The sequence below is a fragment of the Vavraia culicis genome (genome assembly GCF_000192795.1).
Source record: "Vavraia culicis subsp. floridensis unplaced genomic scaffold supercont1.28, whole genome shotgun sequence".
Classification (NCBI taxonomy): domain Eukaryota; kingdom Fungi; phylum Microsporidia; family Pleistophoridae; genus Vavraia; species Vavraia culicis.
The window spans coordinates 1-21613 of NW_007360631.1; the positions used below are offsets into that span (position 1 = coordinate 1).

Genomic DNA, 21613 nt, shown 5'->3' on the forward strand with positions numbered 1-21613 from the left:
CAAAGCTGAGGAAGTACCATAATATACACAGAAGAAACACGTACCGCGTTTTACAACAGTGCAATACAACAAGAAATAACGTTTCACAGAATGGGGAGTGCGTTAAGCAAGGAAATGTTCAAATCACCACATCGTATTTGATCAAATTTCTCATAACCATGCACCTGAAAGAAAAAAGTACGTCTTACAGCTCCATTTACAACATGCATTGCTACTAAGCATAGGCATCACACATCCTTCAGGGCATTATACCTCTCCTCATCAAAATTTGCATTTTTGACTATCTCCTCAATTTTTTTTCTGTTTAAGCCTTCCTCTTTCATGTACTTTTTCTTTACCTGCTTCCTACTCTTTTTCACAAAGAGCTTGCTGATCAAAGTGAAATCAAGGCCACAGAGTTCTAATGCCTTGTAGAACAGTTGTGTCTCCTTTTGTGACCAGCGTGTTGTTTGTCTCTTTGGTTGTGGTGGAAGCGACTTTTCCTTCTTCTTGCGGAAGTTCTTGTTCTGGAGGTAGTGAATGAGCTTGTTGTCCATATAGGGGCACAAATCGCAACTTTTTGATCTTTGAACGAACGCATGCAGCGGTACAAGAAAATTATTGGATGTGTGATGCTGAGAAAACGAAAAATGATGATGATACTGTTGTATAAACTAATACTTTGTATTATTTTCTAATTTTGACTAAAAAATGGGGCCGTCAATGTTAAATCATTTATTGGTACATAATATTACGTATTTAGATTAACTATTGAATCAATTGCTAAAGAACCAATCATTTTTTATGAAAAAAATGATGATCAATCATCATATCTTAACTCGAATCGATCTGAATACGGTTACGTTTTATTTAAATATAAGCCCATATCGTATATGTACAATTTATCCTATCAAAATTGCTAAGTTAAAACGATTGGCCATCACGATTTATTCAATATCACATATTAAGAATATTTTATGATTTTTTTCGTCTTCTATTCCATGTTCAAAGAAATAATCAGTATACCACGAATTATGCTATAACAATTGCAATTTGCACAAAGTTGTGATTAAATAGGTTAGAACGATATAATTCATCTTATATACTGAGTCGATGTTATAATATAATTATAATGACAATCATTGTAGTTCAATTTACCTCAGATAATCTTTTAAACAATTTTTTAGAGCTATTTTTCATTCTGAATGCAATGTCCTTGGGTTAAAAAGAGCGCAAGAAAACCAATAACTCGCATATGCAAAAGGTTATGCCGGTAAAAACCTGTCATTTTAGAAATGTATTTTAATACGCATATTTACCCAAACATGGCTAAATATAAATTACATGGTTCTATAACACTTAAAATGACTTGTTCAGCGTTTATTTCAAAAAGATATCTATCACTTGGGCATTTCCAACGATTTGATGCAAAAAACTGATGGCTCTCGCACCATTTCCTATAGTGTTATAATATCTACACATTCTATATGCACAAATCAAGTATTTATAGTATAATAAACTCATGAGCAACTCATATTTTGCATCCCTTGACTACAAGCTCCATTTAGAGACTTATTAAACCCTTTCTTAGGAACCGTTGGGAGGTTAGCCAGAAACTTTGGTACTCGAATATAGGGTATAACATGTACATATTAACTAAACATGCTTCTTAATGATGCCAAAACTTATTAAATATGGTCACTTAAAATAAGCAAATGTTAACAGAGACTTTCCGATAAGTGTAATTCTTACAATACCCTAGCAGTAGGATTACCCAACATTGCCATAATGAATCATCCAAAACGGACGTAGCGGCACGGCGCAAAGAACTTTATCTCTGAAGACAAGAAGAAAAAAGAGCAATAAAAGCTTCAGGTAATTAAAACATTAATGTTGTTCTTACAGGTACTTCTCGTTCAACTTCATTGGCAAATTATGATAGATGAGATGATATTCTGGTACACCTTGCAGTACGGTATCTTTTTTTTAAACCACTTCCGATTGCAGTCCGCTAAATTCATATTGATTTATATAAAAAATTTTACCTCTGCTAAACCTGGGCAAACACCATTTATATTCATTCAATCTGCATTCACGCCATTATTTTGACATTCTATGTTGAATCAACCCCACCTATTGTGTTAATCTTGTACGCAATGAGTGTTCCATGCACCAGAACAATTCATTTCCCAACCAAAAATATTCGTCGATAAAAATAGTCCGTGACTAAAAATTAATCTTGCGCGATTGTAAGCGATTCAACAGTAGATAATTAGCAATCTGGCACCATAATTATATTCTCAATTGTTCGATTCTAGCGGTATATTCCTTTTTCGAATTGTAGCTCATTTCGACTCACCTTCTTTTTACAGAAGTTCTACCAAGATCAAGCTTTATAGGAAAGCGAAGAGGATAGATCAAATATAATTATAAAAAAACTTGCGCATTTTCAGCCAAAGATTTTCGTATGGCGCATTGCCTAAAGTGTTCGATTATATTTTTCCTATTGTTCAAAATATTTATCAAATTCCAACTATATATCTTTGCTGGGTTATTTACAAAAGTTTCCGGTGTGAATTGCTATCACTTAACATTTTCAGCGCTTTTGGACGGAAACATTTACAGAAAATGAAAAAATAGTTCCTAAAACGATATGGCAATCGCGATTTAGAAATACTGTTTTTTCGATAAGGAAAATGTTTTGAAGATCATATAATTTATTCAGGGAAATTGCATGACGTAATTAGACGAAATAGATGCCACAATAGATAAAAAAGTACCACCAAAAACGAAAATTTCATTTAGAGGATCGCCTCGATTTCTTTCTACCACAGGAGTGAAGATCCTTACATCATAGTTGCATCTCAAATATTATGTCATATTTAAAGTTGATAAGAGTTTTTAACATTCAGCTGAAATAACCTGTCCAACGTCGTATACTATCTAAAAATTGGAAAAAATTATGAACCTGACCTATACAAATGATGAAAACACTAGCAGAGTGTCAAAGCGATGCTATTGAATTGTTAATTCTGTAGTAATCATTTTCATTGCCGTTTTCCAACATGTTTTATAGGATTTTTATAAATTCTTGAGGCCAAACTTGGAAACCCTCATTCTATGTTCCAAAATAACAATACGTTGGCCTGTAACCTGGTTAATAATTGTTCCAGCCGGGCAGGACCGCTCCCGTAATGCGACATTCTTAAACAATCTTGCATAAGCTGATCCACAAATAACAGCTGAAATGCATTGTTTGCTTTTGTGTACATGTCAATGGTTAATGTATTGCTTTACTGTATGATATTTCCGGTGCTTGTTTTGGGTTAGAAGTTTTATCATTTAGTTGGAGTATTTCTTTACCAAACATGTACTTCATATGATTTAATGGTGTGACTTGCGATCAGTTAGAATAGATTTCTAACAATTAATTTAATCAACTATTATCACTAACACTGCATTTTATCATACTTTTGAGGGTTGTTTTGTTAAAGAACGCCTTGTTGTACGTTAAGAGCACGGATGTGTTACATCTTTCCATCAAATATACGTTCATAGAAGCAAACAGCCTTTTTCTAGCAATTTCCATAATATTACAATTATTCGTGAAACTGTACACTTTTGCAAGTATTTCTTCAATTGGTCACCGAATGATGGTAGAAGAAACGACTAAATCATAAAAATAAAAACTCGGCCAAAATTATCAATTTTTTCGCCATAATACGTAAATACTAATAATTAATCAAAATAGGAGGATAGTTTTTGGCATGAAGTGTAACACCATGTTACCATTGGATTTAACACAGCAAACAAAATTTATTCGAATGCTACTCTGCTGTTAAGGATAAATTCAGGATTAAATTGTTAAACCTAATTTCGAATAAAAGACTTTTAATATACAGTAGCAGTACCTGCAAGAATTTATCGAGCATTTTATTCCCGGTTATACAAATAAAATAACACGGTGGTGTCTCAATGACTTTGCTTTGTTATTGTTGTAATGATATCAAAGCTGTTGTCCAAAAAATTGTTTATTAATTAATTTAACAGCATTAGTTTTAATCATGGTTTTATTCTAGCCGGAGATGAACATTAAATCATCAATTTGTTTGCATCCTAGTAGCACACCGAAACAAAACATGTGATATTCAGCTGGTCATTCAAGCTCGTTGGTTCTTTGCGATCACATTTATATATTTTTATCGCATTTCTATGTGCTAATGTTTGTGCTTTGGAGCTGTTCCACTTTTATTTTGCAGTCAAGAGAAGTCGGTTCAGAAATGTTAGAAGAGCTGTGATCATGTTCATACGCCCTGATTGATAGTATTACCCATTTTATAAAATACTAAATTGACCTTTTTGGTGTTCTTTCCATTCTGCAATGAAAGTTAGAAACTCGAGTTAAGCCAAATGAGAAGTACTGTCATGTATTTGCTGGTTTGCAATTAATACAAATTGCCTAAGTGCAGGTCTAATTTGAAGAAATCTCAAAAAACCGAAACAAGTTGCTAGGGCTGCAGAACACACCGTATTGATTTTGCGGTCACGACTTGGTATCTAAGAAGGAGTGTCTGCGAAATTGTCACATTTATAGTATTTATACTCCGATACCATGTGTTGAAGTTAAGAAGGAGATGTACAAATCACCTTGGTTCTGCTCATTTTTCCCTTTATGTACCATTATAAATTAAGAACTGATATTTAGACATTCAGATGCAACCTGCTGTTCCATATGTATTCACCGTCAACAATTCGCATCATATGTCCTTTGAAGCTGTTTTCCTCTCAATATGTACAGGCTAAATTATTTTAAATCAATACCATCCAACTCTCGGAATATGTTGGTCGTAATTGACACAACATTATCAGCATCAAATTGTTTTTACCGCACTGTCTTTCTTTTATTTTCCCGAATTAGTTCAAATTAAATAATTAAGGTAAATGAAAGATAAATGAAAATTTAAAGACTTTAAAGTATTTTATTATTTGTGTATCTATTCGGAACTTGCCGCCAAGCATTGGCATATCAGAAAGCGAGTGCATGCCACCACTGCATTCAGTACAACGCGTCGATATTGGTCGCTATATTTTGATTGCTCATTAAAAAATCATTTTGCACATATTAAATCGCAAAACACTCAGCTTTCGACTTTCCACGTGCACATGATCGCAGGCAGTTTACATCTTCTAAAGCATTCTTCTACTGCTTTAAATCCAATTATACGCTTTACGACATGCATGCCTTATAGGTATTCGATTCTTCAATTACAAAGCATGACCATCCACCATCCAAACTCTTTTTCGCTCACTATAAAATCGTAATCGACATTGTTGCAGAAGTGGCACTCTAATGCACTTCTCTCTTCTATTCTCATCCACGATTCGACCCTACACACCTTATCGTTCCATATTTTTTTAGCGATACAACATCCGATAAAAAAGAAATTCATAAAATTGTTGTACATCCCCGTGTGGTATGAGTGCCTTCTTATGTAAATTGTTGCAATTACCAGCACAAATGGCGTGAACTGAAAAAATATCTGGGGCGGTGATGTGAATAGCTTTGTGAGGATGCGGTGCTGGAGCGAGGTATTTGTCAATGTGAAGAAGGTATATGGCAAGTTCAGCTTGGTTGATGAGTTCTTAAATGCACTGTTGGTGACGTTAAACGGTATATAGCTCTTGTCGTGGCTCCTAACATATCCCGGACAGTTACTTATCCTTGGTACCCTATAAACACCTTCATTCCTGCCATAACAGCCACTTTTCTTGGTTTTGCTGCGCATTTCATAATTATTAGATGCAAAGAAGCCGGCCATAGCGTGAAAGTTACTGCCGTGTTCATTCTCGCCATAAACCCTGTTACTGCTGCATTCCCTATGGTAGTATCCCATGTATCTGCTGTCGCCGTACCTTTCGCCCATTTTTATAAAGCTCTTCCTCCTCATCACTTCGCTTTCCTTTCTCATCATTTATATTTTATCACTTCTAAAATATTATCTAGATAAGGAAAAAGTCATTGGTTATTCATCTTTGATGATTTTTCAAATTTAGTATTGTTAGTGTTGTATCATTTGATGTATCATTAAGGAATGTTTTAAATACTAATATGGCAAATGACAGAATTTATCTCCTTTAATAAGCGACATATTTATTACACCATGTTATAAATAGAAACGTTACAAAAATATGAAATTATGTCGCTAATGAATGCGTGTTATCGAGTGATGTACGCTTTACTTCCGGAAAATTTCTTTCAATTGTAATTCATAACCCTCTTTTTCTGCTTAAATTTTTCCTTTTCCCATATAATTGACGCTAACAAATGATTTTTATTTGATTGAACAAAGTGACGTGCCGGTGTCTGAAAGGGGAATGAATAGCGCAATATGCAATTGTACGCTATCATTTTCGACTTGATAGCACCACTCAAACATTTTAACAGCCACACAAATACCCGTGAATGGAGCTCATCAAGCAAATACCAATTAACTAAATTCATTTTCATTCATTATTTATTATTGGTAATATTGTGATTGTCATACGTTCTTGACCATTACTTAAAACGATTGATGACGGACGCGAGCGTAAAATTAAATTGAAAACCATTTTGTTGTGATGGTTTATAGATTGGTGAAACATTGCGTAAAATAAATAAAAAATGATGTGATTGGTTCTGTAATGCTGATTATCCGTCAATTACTGTGGCATGTTATATTATTTGTGTTTTTGGGCGTGTTCTAGACTACGCACTTGTTATGTCCCTTTTAGGTGCTTCGTTTGTTTGGACTAGTACCGCTTCGCCAAACTGTACATCGTTAGAATTGTACCAATTTATTTCGAACAACTGATGAAAATTAGTGGTGATGGAGAAATATTAAAAGGCACGTCATATTTTACTATTTGGTCAACCTGCCATTTGTTATAAGTGCAAAAAAGGTGGTTATTGCCGGTAAACTCAAACTGAAATATTGCACAACCAAAGCATGGCACATTCCAAGACTTTCTGCGTTGGCAGCGTTGGCAAATAGCTATCTTGACACGTTGATTTGTGTATGAACAGCATATTATTGTGAACGAGGTTTGTAAAGTTATTGAAGGTATATAACCTAGTAAACAGCTTCGATGGCTGTGTAAAACGTAAATACATCAAACAAAATCTAACCACTTCCAAAGAAACATTCTCTGCCATTCTACAGATAACTTAACTATACGTAGACCTGCAGAATATTTTATTGGTCACAAATATTACTTTTAAGGACAAGAGTAATTTATTCTCTATAAGGGTATTACGTAGAGAAATTATTTTTAATAAATCGATGAAATTGCGTTTTCTTTGGCCATACACAGTGTCATACATTAAGATATTTGTTCAAATGAAATTATACGTAACCGTACTAGTTGTTTACACGTAATTGGAAGGGAACATATCACTTACCAATCAAATACGTTTCGTTTCAAAATTCTGATACGTTTTGCGTTAGGTTTGTATTGCGTTAAAGCAGCGCGTTTCATTATTAAGGTTGATGGTGTGGCACTAAGTTCGTGCCTGATTGTCACAGATGTTACCTTTGTTTCATTGCTATCGCAAGTTGCGTCTGCTCAATAAACCGCCGCAAATATTTTTCTAAAAATTTATTTCGTTAAGGAAACATTACTAAAAGCGAACTATACATACAAAGTTTTTAAGAGAACAAGGATGAGTTAGAACCTGTCAACACAGCAGAACTAACCACGTTGTCCTCTGTGAAGTAACTATTGCAATTTATTACATAGTACGGTAGAATGCACTTCGAGTCCTGCAAATATTGATAGCCCTTGTCTCAGGTTATAGGAAGGTGCTGCTGAGTTTTGCAGCAATAGGTGGTTATATGTGATGGTACATCATTTTGAGCACTACTTACAATTTGATGAGTTTATACCATCATTTAACACCCATATGGTAATACTGTATGCTGAAAAGAGAGCTCGATTAAAAATATCAAATTAAAAATAGCTCAAATATTGTTTTTGAACTGCAACTTAGCAGTGCAAATAACTCGGTGTAGAACAAAATTGTAAATTTTATACTAAGTAACCCTCAAACCACCATTTATGTATTTAAGATCATGGTAATCACTCAGTAGGTAGTTGAATAACAATAATTACAAATATGCTATGAAAAGCATTATAACAATACGTTTTATCACCAGAGAACTGAACAGTCGGGGAACCTAGTGCACATTACTATCGCAAAAGAAGGTCGTGCTGCAATCGCTGCGGTGATTTTAACATGCAGAGCATGATTTAGGTAACATTCCTTCCAAGAGGTCTATCAGTCTGAAAGCACCTTTGGTCTTTTCAGTTGTACCGTTATCAGCAAGAACTGCTTATTGAGCTCTGATTTATCGCTGTTCGTGTTCAAAAATTGTTTTGTTTGATTCTAAGACAAAGAAGTAATCGACTTAAAATATTATAACGGTTATGGCTGCGTTTATCTGTCACAATATTACAATTCATGTCGATTTTGAACAAAATACCTTTATAAACCGCAACTTAAAACGCTTGGTCGTTTATATGGCTTTCCGATTCGATTTATATCACTAAATACGTTTAGGCCCGCACTGTTCAGAAATGGAAAAAAATGTGTTAATTATGAGGCACGCTGTTCTAGAAGAAAGTGAAAAGACCCGAAAAATATGTTCGTATTGCAGTGGTCTGATGTCCAGGATCGGTCAATTAAACAGTGGACTAAATGAGATTTGTTATAATCAATTCAGTGATGAACAACGGAGATACCGCGTTTTTTGGGACTAAGTTATGAACTGAACAATTGGTTGTCACGTAGGGTGGAGGAGGTTAAAGATGAAATATGAGAAAGCTATTTTTTATGGATGTTTTGTTGAACGCATTTAACGGAGCTACATGGCCTCTTTGTGTTATAAGTGCCTATTTGATGTGTTGAAAAGCGGCAACACCAATCGGCAGCAACAGATGTTGAATTGCAAAATAAATAGGAATACCGTGTCATTTACACATCAGAAACTGGCTTGGAACGAGGAATATTAGCAACTAACAGTAATTGGTGTTTCCTTAGAAAGGTCCTATGAGCTGTCTTGCAAGTCAAGGAGGAGATTGTAGGAAATAAACGTACATTAGCCCCAAGGGCAAAAGAATTGTCTGGAATAGGCCAAAAAAAGCATAATTGATGGAACCGGTGCGCAAAAAAGTGTTAAATAAAGTTGCTAGAGACGAAGCTATTTTGATACTTCATTATAAACCGTGGTGGATACTTTATGTGGTGGTGTATCACCTTAAAGATTCGATTAGCACTGTAAATTTTTTAATATCCGTTCATTTGCACAATCATTTACCTCCATTGTTCCGCCAAAGTATTCATTCTATTTCTTTCTGGGATTTGCTCATTTTCTACGGTGCATTTACCATCTAAAATTAATCACGCTATTTCCGTTTATAGAACAGATCAGAATAAAGTTTGGTTGTAAATCAAGAATAAAATCTTCTTTCTCACAAGTTTTCATTTATATATGTTTCTAGCCATTCTTTATACTGTGCATTTTTCACCAGAAGTAAAAAGTAAGTTGTTCAAAAAAGTTGTGCCATCATACACAGTTTATAAAATGAAATAGGACTCGTCTCAGAGGAAACAAATCAAACAATGGCATCAACCTTGTATTTCGTACCATAACAAATGATAATTTATTCTTATTGAACCAACTAACCAGCTCTCATTTTGTCTTTCTATTTATACTGAAAGTTGGTAAGATAATAAGAAAATACGTGCATTAGGAATTTGGCCCATGTGTCAGGAGACCGTGGCCACAGCCAATCCCTACTGACTAGAAAGGTGTTTGTTCAGTTGATGCGATGTGATAAATAAATGTATTTTACATGGAAAACGAAAGTTTCGAGTGCAAGTACGGCATTTTCATAGATTGCCAACTTTGATGAAAAGATTCTTGCTATTATTAAAAATAGACTTTAAAGTTTGACAACAGGACTGATATTAACATATCCATGGTTAATAACTCGTATTCAAATTTTTACCTCTTATTCTACACCAAGCACTTTCCTCAAACAACGATAATAAATTCGCAAATTTCCGCTACATGCATCCAATTCTACGTATTAATCGAAATATAAGTTACCTTGATAAATGTACGATGTTTTCCTGCGGAGAACATTCTCAAAGCATATATTCAGATCAAACAACAAGGTGTGGATTAAAATCGGAGTGGATTTGAGACGATACTGGATCTATTTGTAACTTTCAGCACTACCATGGAATTGGCGGCAGTTTAAAAAAAGTTTTACATTTTTAGAATAAAAATGAAGACTATGGCACAGAGTACACCGGAATAAATACCACAAAAAGCACCGCAATAGTTAATAATTTGCGGAAGATAACGTTCGAATTTGTTGTACATACGAAGTGCGGAGGTTTTACAGGAAATCGGGTATTGCAAATTTGAAAGGTAAACCTGCTTTTGATGCGGAGATGGGGTGCTATCTCGTCAACAGAAGGACAAACGGAATGTTAAAAAGATATCCACTGCAATAATACTGGCACTACCGGAACAAGAACAACCCAATCGCAGGCTCGTAAGCCCAGGCACAGGCAACATAATTAACACCAAAACACGCTGACCAATACTCGTCATAACAATTGTTTTTATGTAACTTGGTCAAACAAGCGAAAAACATTTCCATTCTTCACACAAACTGCACGATCTTTGATTCATTTACTATGCACAACGAGCACGGTTCATGCACCGATCTAGCTTATCTGAAATTTGCACGATTACTGGGGAGAAATTATTTGCTCTCAGTACTTTACATAACGATTCTCATAATTGTGCCATTAAAGGTTCGATAACAGTTTGATGGCCACTTTGCCAACTTTCTCGTGACATTACAGCACATATCGGGACAGACACATAACTAAGGTACAAGAACAGCATTCGCAAAACTGAATGAGAACACTGCTCTCTTGTATATCTCTCTCATCGAAATACATAATATCTGCTCAAAATGAATAAAAAGTGACTAAAAATGGATCATTTCTTTGTTGAAAAAAAACCATTTAGCCTTTCTAAGCAATTTAAATATTTTTATCTCGTACTTTTGTGTAGAACAGAGAGACAATCCTTCCTTTCTGAAGCATACTAAACCAATTTTTGTATAAAAATATGTGCAAGTGCGATTTTTAGCTGCTGTTGGCTGTTTGTTTCTTGCCCAAAGGCGCTAAACATGCATATACAACAACCAAAACAATAATTTAGAAAAAAGAAAGAGTTTTTACGGATTTACAATGAGTTTTTCTGTTCTATAAACAGAAATAGCGTAGCTAACGTAATTTCTTGCCAAAATAAACTATGTATCACATGGCCACCTGTTCACCGTACTTAAAGGGCAAATACAAAAAAATTTGTGAGTAAATGACAATTTTCTGCAAAACTAGCACCTCAAAACATACGCTCATCGTTAGCAAGGTTAACAGTCGAGTAAAATGATTATTCGCTTTAAGCTCCTTTATCTGCGCAAGTACTAGGAATTAGAGTCGTATTAAGTCTGCACTGCTCTGCTCGTGAGTGAGTGTGAAAAACTAAAAATATTTACTTCAAAGAACCGCCACACAAGCAAACGACCCGGTGGATGACTAAAACAAAATTTTATGGAACAAACGATTCCTTGCATGGAGGTATTGTGCCAAAAGTAGGAAAGCGGCATAATCACATAACATCCCTATCACGAATTGATTGACATACTATCCGGTTCGCAGCCTAAGTTAATTTCCTGTGATCGAAGGTTTTCCATCAAAGTCGTAGCAGAAAACGGAAAATATGTTTAAAACAAGGAAGATTCGAATAGAATTAAGCCTATACACTCGCAATTTAGAAATCTGCCTGAACAAGTCATAATAAGAAATCCATTCGAGGGCCCAGACTCTGCCAGCCGAGCCAAGCAAACCAACCGATTGTTGTAGCGTATGCTCTGGTATGTAACGACGCTATACAAAAGTTGTGTTGCTCGATCATTGTGCATTAAAAGGGTTTATGTGCCTGAAATTAAACCGTTTTGTCTTCTTTAATCTTAGAGTCGCCGTATGCGTAGACTGCAATTTGCGAGGTAAACGAATGAGTACATGCTAAAAATGCTTTTTTCATACTAAATTGAGTAAAACACATGGAAGCTTCCTATCAGTGATAAGGTACTCGTTTCGCTGTCAGCCGTGATGTTTTGTTCCTCGTGGTCACTGATAGCTACAAGCAGAGTATTTAAGCCGTCAAATCGCCAACACTTTCACTTTCCATATCAAAATTACGTTACCACTTTGAATCCAATCCATGCATTGTCCAATTAAATGTGCCAGATTTACTTCCAAAAATAAACGTAACGCCATCTCATTAAATTTAAACAAAAAAAAATTACTAAGACTCAACATTGAATATTTTTGTAAAAGACGTTGGCCATAAATGTCCATCAACACTGTGATCAGTGATATGAGCTGTCCAATTGTAATTGTCAAATGAGCCATAAAAAGCAAATTGTCGCAAAAAAGGCGGATTTCATTTCCATTTGGTTCGTTTTCCGAGGATATTATAACGATAAACAGGTGCGAAATACCGAATTTAATGATTAAAAACGTATTTACGACGTTTTCACGCTCCAACATTCGCTAAAAGCATCTTTTTGCAATACAAAAACAGTCGCACAAAGAGCAAATGCTATATCATGTGGTGCTATGGCGTGTCAACCCGTGTTTCCGGAAGATATACGGCAACCACGCGATCGATTGTATCGTATTACGCACTTTTATCAATCAGTAAAAAATTTCCTTTATCGGTTTTAAATAAAAAATGAAAGCCGGAATAAAGGTATAAAAAAGAAGAAGATAACAAAATTATGGTCTCAGTATTTTTGTTGGCTGTTCTTTCGATCTGTATGGTCTTAGGCTGTGAAGATCGTGCTGTGAGTTTTCCTGATAATGGTGATACATATAGTTGTAAGAGCGAGAATGGTTATACGAAATACTATGTGAATGATGGGCTAATCGCAAAGATACCTCAAGTTTATGACGATACAAGCATACTTTATTTTGATGTGCACAAAATGTGCACCAAGAAACCAAGTCCGCATTATGCTGTGCTTATGAAGGAGAAACTGGTGAATATGAGTATAATGAACGATCCATATATTAAAAGCCGCAGCAGGTCGTATCTTTCAGCTGACATGTTCTCGTACGCGAAAAAACAAGGATTGTTGCCGCCTCCGATGCCGGATGGCAGTCAGAAAACCGATTTTGAAATAACGGTGGAGGAGTTGAAGACTGGGTTCTGGAAGTTTCTGCGCGACGAAGAAGCGTGCCGTCCTCGGCCTATCGTGCTTACAAGTGCTCCGGGTCAAAATTCGAATAGTTCGTGCGTGATATCATAATGATGGTGCAAAGTTCTTAGTAGTAAAGTAAGTTAAGTTTACAGTTTTTTACCTCTTGCGTATGCGGTGTCCGCGTTAAGCTGCTGTTTGTTGAGCGCGCGTTATTTCATCCAATAATATTTTTTTGGTTTTCCTGGTGCTGCTCGGTTCGGTGTGCATGTGAGTTCGTGCTATTGCAGCTCGTGTTCCTCATGGGTTTCCGCTACGGTAGTGTTCGGATGTGTGATCACTTTCTAGTATGCCGCCTGTTGATCTGCGCTATCCGCTCCATCAGACGGGCCGGGTACTTCCGTTATGTAAGGAGGTAAGTGAACAGCTTCTAACGAAGAGCAAATAAGTAGCGCTCTGGTGTTATCACAAAAAAGTTTTCAAAACGCCTTTACAAATGCACCGCCTGCTTGCAGTACGAGAATGCAGGTACTAAACAGCACTCTCCTATAAAATATTGTAAGCCTAATCCCCATTCCAAATCCTTCAAGTAAACACTAATTTAAATCAAATTTATTTAACACGCATTTGTACCAGAAGGCCATCGTAGACCAGAAAAGCGCATTTTTTGGACGTCATTAATACGCGAGGGGTAAGCAAATCCACTTTTTATAAAAAGGACTGGCCAGACACTTACCATCCCTTGTTTCACACCAATCATACGCTTGCACGATCTATCGATCCGCTCCTCGTGTTCAATTACAGTTTCAGGGCATCGTTTGAATAACATTCCGTACGGGGAAAATCATTCAACTGTGCCATTTGTGCCATTTTGCTTTTATAATATCAATTCATGACTGTGCTGTGATTTATTCACGGACTAGCGATGAAGCATACCGCGAACATCTTCAAATTTGTATGTGCTGAACAAAAATTGTCATCAGAAAATATCTGTTCAAGTTGCAGTACGACACAATAAACCACAAGCAAAATACACGGAATCGATTTATTTTCGCTCCAGAAAGGTTCAAATCAACAGTGCATGGAAATATTTGTTATGGACCAGCGAAATAAAAAGGAAAATTGCCGATTTGTTCATAATGTACTAGAATTAATGGAAATATGTCCAAAAAAGAACAATTCAATAGCGTTTAGGCACAAATATCTGTGATAACTTCTGTCATGTCCTGTTTGTGTGTTTGAAGCGGATGCAAGATAGTTAAAGAACAGTTTCTTGTAATGTACGATTCATAAACAGTTTTAGCGGTAAATAGATACTTGGTAATATTGACATCCGCACCGAGAAGTGCAAGATTCCTCTTTCGTTCGCTTTTATACCGAATATGTTTCTGAGAAAGTTTAACCGGCAACTCCACGTTAATTTCAACAGTTGTCACAGTGCAAAACCAAGGTTTTGACCGAGTGCATCCCTTGCGTAGCAGTAAATCAGATTAAGCTAAATTTGCTCTACCGGACGTAGCAGCGGTAAGACCGATGTAGAACAAAGGCCTGCTACTCGTGATTTATCAAAAACGCAATAAACAAAGCTTACTTTGGCAGCATGGTTGTGTTGCAGTATCGATTTGTTACACATGATCGGTGCGATCTAAGGAACGTACGAGAAATGACCGTATTGAGTACCGGTTAAATGAAAAATTGTGATACGGTGCCTGAAACAAAGCGATGTAAAGAAATGGTACCGAAAATTAGAACGAAACTACGAAATATCAAAACGATAAAACAACCATTCGAAATGAAAGTGGAGTAATCTAAATATGTGTGTTTTATTACACCTGCTTTACTACGCGATGACCTCTACTGTGTGATATTCAGCTGCACAGCCTTTCAAACAATTCCACAATCGTAATTAGCGCGCTGGTTTCCACCTTGCTGTGCAATTCCTAGGGCGCTGTTTTGGCGTGACCTTGTATCTGTACCACCAAATCCATGGTTATGGGTTACCGTTCATCTATGTGCGTTCAGGGATGTTTACGTGCGTACTATTACCAACTTCGCTTAAATACATTCGGACCTTGGTATCTTCATTATCAATCGTTTCTATCAGGCTATCAATCTGTTGGCCGCTCAGTTTCTTTGAGAGTGCATCCACAGTGAACGAAAAGCACTCGGATGCCAGCCCCTTCTCGAAATAAAATGAATAGGATCGATCCAGGACAAAACGCTCGCCAATAAAATTGTACTTGATGATATCGATGTAATATCCGGAGAGCACGCAGAACAGAAAGGCTTCATCTGCCTGCCCAAATGTTGACTGGTGCAGTACAATGTCCACAAAATTTATTGCTGACGTAAGTAACGTATACCGATTCTTCTTCGACTGTTTGAATGATTTGGTAAATCCGCTCATGCCAAATATGTTGTGCTTTCGCACGTTGCTGACAGGAATGTACCGCAGTCTGCTCCTTTCCTTGTAGTACAGCATCATGACCTCAAAATAATTCTTCCTGTAGTACAGCCGGTCCTTCACCTCTGATCCTAGGACCGTGTCTTTTTCGAGCACCAGGTGCACATCGTTGAGCAAAGGAAACACAGACAGACAGTTTTCACCGTTTATCACGCAGCTGTTCATCAGCACAAATGAGCTGAGCGCGTTATCTGATATGAATTCCTTCTTGATCTGCCTAATACCCTCCGACTTCATCTTCTCGGTAAAGTTTTTGTTCCGCCTGCCGAACACCCACCAGTTGAAGATGAAGAGCACCAGGAAGATGAAGCCTATGCCCCCTGCCACGATAAAGAAAATAATTCTGGGAGCACCGAATCCGCTGCTACTTTTCTGGGAGCGTGACGATGGCGTGTAAGAACTGGTATATGTTTGTGGGACATGATATGATCGATACGGATACGTTCCGTTGTAATTTGTGTTGTAGTACCTGCCGTAGCCATTGTTATAATTGTTGTAGTACCTGCCATAACCACTCTCATAGTTTCTGTTCCACCTGTTCATTACAAAAGCAAATTTTCCTTTTAATTTACGGATGGTTTAAATCCGATTTTTTTTTATAGACGGGTGTTCCGAAATAGAAATTTTCTGGAACAGAGCGCTCCTCACATGAGCGCAATTGCTTGTTGGAGAGACATCAACACGATCATCTTGCTGTGTATTGTGTAACGCTGTGAACCGGCCGATCTGCGGTAATTTTGGTTATACCCCGATTAAGGCGCATTGTGCTGTGACCAATAACAAAAATATGTGCCTATCGGGACTGGTGCATCTATAAAAAGAGAAAAAGGAGATGTCAACCACTAGCGTAGGTGGTCGTACGAATGGTGCTGTGCAATTAAGGATTAGAAATGCCCATTCGTTGCAAATAATTCCTTTTGTTCTCACCTGATGGCTGCAACTATCTCTCTTTTGCATGGTCCCCGTTGATACGGTGCTTTCTGCTGATCCCTCATATCGCTGATATCAATTCAATAATTCAAATAAACCGATCATAACCGCGCAGGTATAACGATATGCTGCCAATACAGGTGTATGTTTGGCAGAAGCTACAATGCGTAAGTAATTCAAATTTGCACACTTCAAATCTTTTCCAAAATTTTTGTTACATTTTTCGTAAAATTCGTTTACTCACAACCATTTTTTACTCCGCAAACCTTCATTCACTAAATTGGTATCGATTGTACGTGTTTACTTCAAATTATGGGTATTAAACTAAAAATGCATTAAAATTGATGGTGTAACAGTTGCGGCTGTTACAACGAAAATAAGCTTCCTGGCGTGGTATCAGCACAACGAAAGAATGAACACTTGAATAGAAGTAAGAGCAACTACCGAGATTGTTGATACAATCGTGCATAAACAACGATTATATAAAGAAACTGCAATTCATAAATGCATAAACAGAACAATCACGCATTTAAACAGCTTTACTTCAACAGTTTCCTCAGGTCACTCGCAGGGTCGTCGGCCTTCTTCATAACCTTGGCCACCGCCAGCTCAAAGTCCTCCTGTGTCACGTGCACACGCATTTCCCTGAGCGCAAACATCCCTGCCTCGGTGCAAACGCCCTTTACTTCCGCTCCGCTCGCATTCACGAGCTTGTGCGTAATCTCACTCAGCCTTATCCCCCTCACAAGGTTCATTTTCCTTGAGTGTATTTTGAGAATCTCCAGCCGTGCCTCTTCGTTAGGATTGGGGAACTCGATCTTGCGGTCTATACGGCCCGTGCGCAGTAGTGCAGGATCAAGGATGTCTATTCTGTTGGTTGCCATGATGACCTTAATATCGCTCCTGTTCTCAAAGCCGTCCAGCTGATTGAGCAGCTCAAGCATCGTTCTCTGCACTTCGCTGTCACCCTTTCCGCCCTCCGACCGTGTAGAACCGATCGAATCGATCTCGTCCATGAAAATAATTGAGGGCGCATGCTCGCGTGCCATCACGAACAGCTCACGGACCAGCCTGCTGCCCTCACCAATGTACTTCTGCACGAGCTCCGTTCCCGACACTCTGATAAACTTGCAATCCGTGTGGTGCGCCACTGCCCGTGCCAACAGTGTCTTTCCCGTGCCCGGCGGACCGTACAGCAGCACGCCCTTCGGCTGCGTAATGCCCAGATTTTCAAACAGCTCCGGATTCTTGATCGGCAGTTCTATAACCTCTCTTATCTCCTTTATCTGCTGCTTGAGACCGCCTATCATGTCATATGTCGCATCAGGCACCTTCTCAACCATCATCAACGAAACAATCGGATCAACAATCGTAGGCAGTGTGCGAATCAGTTTGTAATTGTCCGATCGGAGCGCAACCCTCGTGTTCAGCTTCAACTCCTCCATGTTGATCTTCTCGTCCACGTCCACCATGTACTTACCATCCGGCTGTGTCTTTACCAACACCTTGTTCTTGCCCATCTTTTTGATCACCGTACCCACATTTGCCGACGGTTCCTGCACTATTCTTATCTCCTCTTTAAGCATTCGTACCTGGTTGTTAAGATCATACTGCTTTTTATTCAATTTCTTCAGTTCCATTCTTTTGTTTTCAATCTCATTGTGCAGTCTTTGCGTCTCATTCATGAAGTATGCGGTCGTGAACGACATAGGGGGTGTAAACAAACACCCATAAAATTAAAAATTTGTTTACACTGCAAAAATGGTGAATAACACATGGTATGGTTCCTTTGGTATGGCTGATGAACGGAGAGCTTCTGTTTGCTGTTCGTACGATTCCCGGATTCGAATCTCTCCGGGTAGACGCGTTTGTGGGAATGCTCAAGGCACAGGTCGCTACACGAAAAAGGTATGCTAGCAGGGGTATAGAAGTATCAACACGTGTATTGCGGGTGAACTGTGGTGGTATACATGGATAGGATGCCCTCGCCGTTGCAAGATGGTATATGACATGACTCTCAAGAGACTTAAGTATTTGTGCAGGGCTGAAATGGAAAGCAAAAGATCGACAGGCACTAATTTGTTCTAATGGATGCTGAAAACAACGTGGCTCAGAGGGGTTAAGTCTGAATCTGCTAGGTACGAGCCCTGAACAAGAACCGGCAGTAACTATCAATGAGCCCTCGGCAGGGCCCATGAGCCGTTCTATAGTCTCAGCACAAAGGGTATAAAATAGGCCAATTCAATGAATGCGGCTGGTTCAGGTCCAGAAAGCATATTTGGTAGAGAAGGTGCGTGAAACGGTGTTAAAAACAAAATATGCGTTTAGCATGGCATCTATCGGCAGATTCATAGCTTTTTATAAATCATTGATAAATAATTTTATCGATAGGATGCTGTTTAACAAAACTTGTTGTGAGTAGTGGTGGAAATGAAAAGCTCCACGTATCTAATTGCATGCTTGGAGCAAACATAACTAAGTTTTCTACCTATACATGGTTTATGATATATTATTGAAAAGCATCGCTTGGCCCAATTACCTTACATTGAATGACCAGATGGTGTATTTACATGTTTCTGTTGTTGACAGCCATACAAATATTCGATTAGTGCTCCTATCTTTACGTGTTTTTATCAAATATCAGTTTAATTTGCTTGATCGCTCATTAATCCATTATTGCACTCTCTCACAGCTTTTAATGTATAGCTAGCACTGCAGCGAAGCTGCTCAAACCCAAAACAGAATCGAAGTATTCGCCACCGGTACCGTACAAAGACGAACAAAAATTGTTTTGTGCCCAACACACGTGATAAAATGATGGAACAACTACCAAGTACTTCTAACGGGCATCAAAATTTGTTTCTTTAACGTCAAAAACGTAGGTAATCGTAATAATTGGTGTATTTCTTCTGATTCTTCTTTAATAAAATGTAAATTGCTTTGGCCATCCGTAACTGTGTGGTGCCTGAAGGGCCTCAAAACAAGGATCTTTGTTTCGTTCTTCTTATCTTTATGAAAAAGATTTAATTAAAAAATATTTCATACATCCGCTTCTAAGGCTCGTTTGTAATAAATGATTGATTTTACGCCTCAAATTACCGTGAACAGAATTATTTTTGTTTTTAACCGACAATTACCGCAGTTTAAATGATCCGTTTTTTCTTGAGAGTTCCCTTGTCTTTGATCACATCTTCTGGCCATGTGTCGTGAATCAACCACTTGTTAATAAAAGAACTGAAAAAAATATGCTACGGACAAATTTAGGAATATCACACGATAAACAATTAGAATGTTAGAACGAGATGTAAATGATAAATTAAGAACGTATTGCTGCTCATTACAATGCTCGTGCGAGGTAACTGTTGTTGGGATAGTTGTGCTGACCATTCCGTAATTTATATTTTATCGAGTGAAATACGGTGCTAGACGAAGTGCTGACTGCCACGTGGTAATAAGGTAATGAGGTTTTTGTCCGTAATAGGAGAAGGCAATATACACAGTGATAAACGCTTGCTCATGGTGCCTTGTGCTTCAACGGCGTTACAAGAGATGATGTGAATAACAGTACGGCTAACAATTAAATCGAATTCAACAATCAACGCTTCGTCTCTACAGGTGTTTTACGGTGGATTTGGTGATTTTCAACTTCATGAGCACCCGCTAATACGTTTTATCTTACCATCGAATTAATCATTCCATCTATCACTGATTATTTAATCATTTCTTTATTGCAAGCGAAAAGAACTATGTGTGCATTGGGCAGCACAAAATTACTGCGTGGTTGAGAACATCTCCCTGCACATGTACGAGAAGACGACCTTTTCGTGCAACGAAATCGTATCCACAGCAACGATTATATTAAACAGATAGATAATTGATTAATAATAAATAATGCTGACAGATAAATTCACACGAGGTTAATTTATCAGTTTAAAAGTATAAAACAACGGGAAACTGCTGTTCTATGCTTCTTTACCTTTTTACAAGCTTAGTTCTGAGTGTACCTTGTGACAGCATGGGCCGAGATGGATCGTTCGGTGGGCGCAAAAGCTCTCGCGCATGTCCACTCACCGTACTACTCTCTGAGTGCGGCTTAAGTGTAGACAAGGAGTGCTTCTCTACCGACAGCTACGGTTGCGGATCATCTCCCTGCTCAAGGCGACCAAAGAGACATCCATGTTACACCCTCTTCGACGTGTTTGAGGTGAAACCTGAGATTGTGTGCTTTGACTTCATGTGTGGTAAACTTAAGACGTGCACATTCGCAGCATCGTACCTGTTGGACGTGCAGGAGGCCCTAAGGTGCAACGTAATTGATGGAAATGCCTTGAACTTTATCATGCGCAGATTCCTGTGGTACGTGCGCGATCATCCGAAGCTGCCAAGGCAGGCTTTGGAAGTCCCGTGGCACTGCACCAAATGGGTGTTAGATCCATGCAAAGTGTTCCACTGCCTTGAAAGCGTCGTGCTGAGAAACCTGATCCTGCGAAAGCTGTTCATCAAGTTCTTGACCACCTTGAGCAACGAACTCATCGCCATTCTTAGACACGAAATGAAGATGTGCAAACCTAGAAGGAAGGCAGGAACCATCATTTGCTTACCACTTGAGGTTGTATATTTGCAAACCATCTTTGAGGTTGTTAAGCATTTGTTGGCGTGTGCTACAATGGTGCAAAAAGGATACGTTGAGGATATGAAGAAGTTTGAGGTTGCTGATATTTTGGTCCTGAATGGCACTGATCCTGCAAATCCTGGCAAAAACAAAAATTATGTTGTCCGTTTACGCCGTCCGTTGGATGAAAATGGAAATGGCAATGGCGATGGAAACGGTGGAAATGGCAATGGCAATGGAAACGGTGGAAATGGAAATGGCAACGGAAACGGTGGAAATGGAAACGGAAATGGCAATGGCAA

General features: G+C 37.9%; 8 protein-coding genes across 8 annotated transcripts; 2 read left to right on the plus strand and 6 right to left on the minus strand.

The window, feature by feature from the left end:
• Window position 1: 1 nt before the first annotated feature.
• Window positions 2-654, minus strand: VCUG_01663 (uncharacterized protein). Its single transcript, XM_008076489.1, has one exon. The coding sequence runs from the start codon at window positions 534-536 to the stop codon at window positions 228-230; it is 309 nt and encodes a 102-aa protein (XP_008074680.1). The 5' UTR covers window positions 537-654; the 3' UTR covers window positions 2-227.
• A 4310-nt stretch (window positions 655-4964) lies between these two features.
• VCUG_01664 (uncharacterized protein) lies at window positions 4965-5971 on the minus strand. The gene has a single exon (XM_008076490.1). The coding sequence runs from the start codon at window positions 5949-5951 to the stop codon at window positions 5241-5243; it is 711 nt and encodes a 236-aa protein (XP_008074681.1). The 5' UTR covers window positions 5952-5971; the 3' UTR covers window positions 4965-5240.
• A 6294-nt stretch (window positions 5972-12265) lies between these two features.
• On the minus strand, window positions 12266-12655 carry VCUG_01665 (uncharacterized protein; the record flags this gene model as incomplete). Its single annotated transcript, XM_008076491.1, has 1 exon — window positions 12266-12655. One exon carries the CDS (start codon window positions 12653-12655, stop codon window positions 12266-12268), a length of 390 nt encoding a protein of 129 aa, XP_008074682.1.
• A 190-nt stretch (window positions 12656-12845) lies between these two features.
• On the plus strand, window positions 12846-13448 carry VCUG_01666 (uncharacterized protein). Its single transcript, XM_008076492.1, has one exon. It carries the CDS (start codon window positions 12886-12888, stop codon window positions 13414-13416), a length of 531 nt encoding a protein of 176 aa, XP_008074683.1. The 5' UTR covers window positions 12846-12885; the 3' UTR covers window positions 13417-13448.
• A 1677-nt stretch (window positions 13449-15125) lies between these two features.
• Window positions 15126-16807, minus strand: VCUG_01667 (uncharacterized protein). The gene has a single exon (XM_008076493.1). The coding sequence runs from the start codon at window positions 16310-16312 to the stop codon at window positions 15314-15316; it is 999 nt and encodes a 332-aa protein (XP_008074684.1). The 5' UTR covers window positions 16313-16807; the 3' UTR covers window positions 15126-15313.
• Window positions 16808-17238: 431 nt separating this feature from the next.
• VCUG_01668 (26S proteasome subunit P45 family protein) lies at window positions 17239-18408 on the minus strand (the record flags this gene model as incomplete). The annotated part of the gene is made up of 1 exon (XM_008076494.1): window positions 17239-18408. One exon carries the CDS (start codon window positions 18406-18408, stop codon window positions 17239-17241), a length of 1170 nt encoding a protein of 389 aa, XP_008074685.1.
• VCUG_01669 (uncharacterized protein) lies at window positions 18377-18895 on the minus strand (the record flags this gene model as incomplete). The annotated part of the gene is made up of 1 exon (XM_008076495.1): window positions 18377-18895. The coding sequence occupies one exon, from the start codon at window positions 18893-18895 to the stop codon at window positions 18377-18379; it is 519 nt and encodes a 172-aa protein (XP_008074686.1).
• Window positions 18896-20657: 1762 nt separating this feature from the next.
• On the plus strand, window positions 20658-21611 carry VCUG_01670 (uncharacterized protein; the record flags this gene model as incomplete). Its single annotated transcript, XM_008076496.1, has 1 exon — window positions 20658-21611. A coding segment is annotated over exon 1 (948 nt), but the record flags the coding sequence as incomplete, so codon positions are not given.
• Window positions 21612-21613: the final 2 nt, after the last annotated feature.

Excerpts from the sequence above, each read along its gene's own strand:
- VCUG_01663 (XM_008076489.1), bottom strand. The coding sequence starts at position 536 with ATGGACAACAAGCTCATTCACTACCTCCAGAACAAGAACTTCCGCAAG.
- VCUG_01664 (XM_008076490.1), bottom strand. The coding sequence starts at position 5,951 with ATGATGAGAAAGGAAAGCGAAGTGATGAGGAGGAAGAGCTTTATAAAA.
- VCUG_01666 (XM_008076492.1), top strand. The coding sequence starts at position 12,886 with ATGGTCTCAGTATTTTTGTTGGCTGTTCTTTCGATCTGTATGGTCTTA.
- VCUG_01667 (XM_008076493.1), bottom strand. The coding sequence starts at position 16,312 with ATGAACAGGTGGAACAGAAACTATGAGAGTGGTTATGGCAGGTACTAC.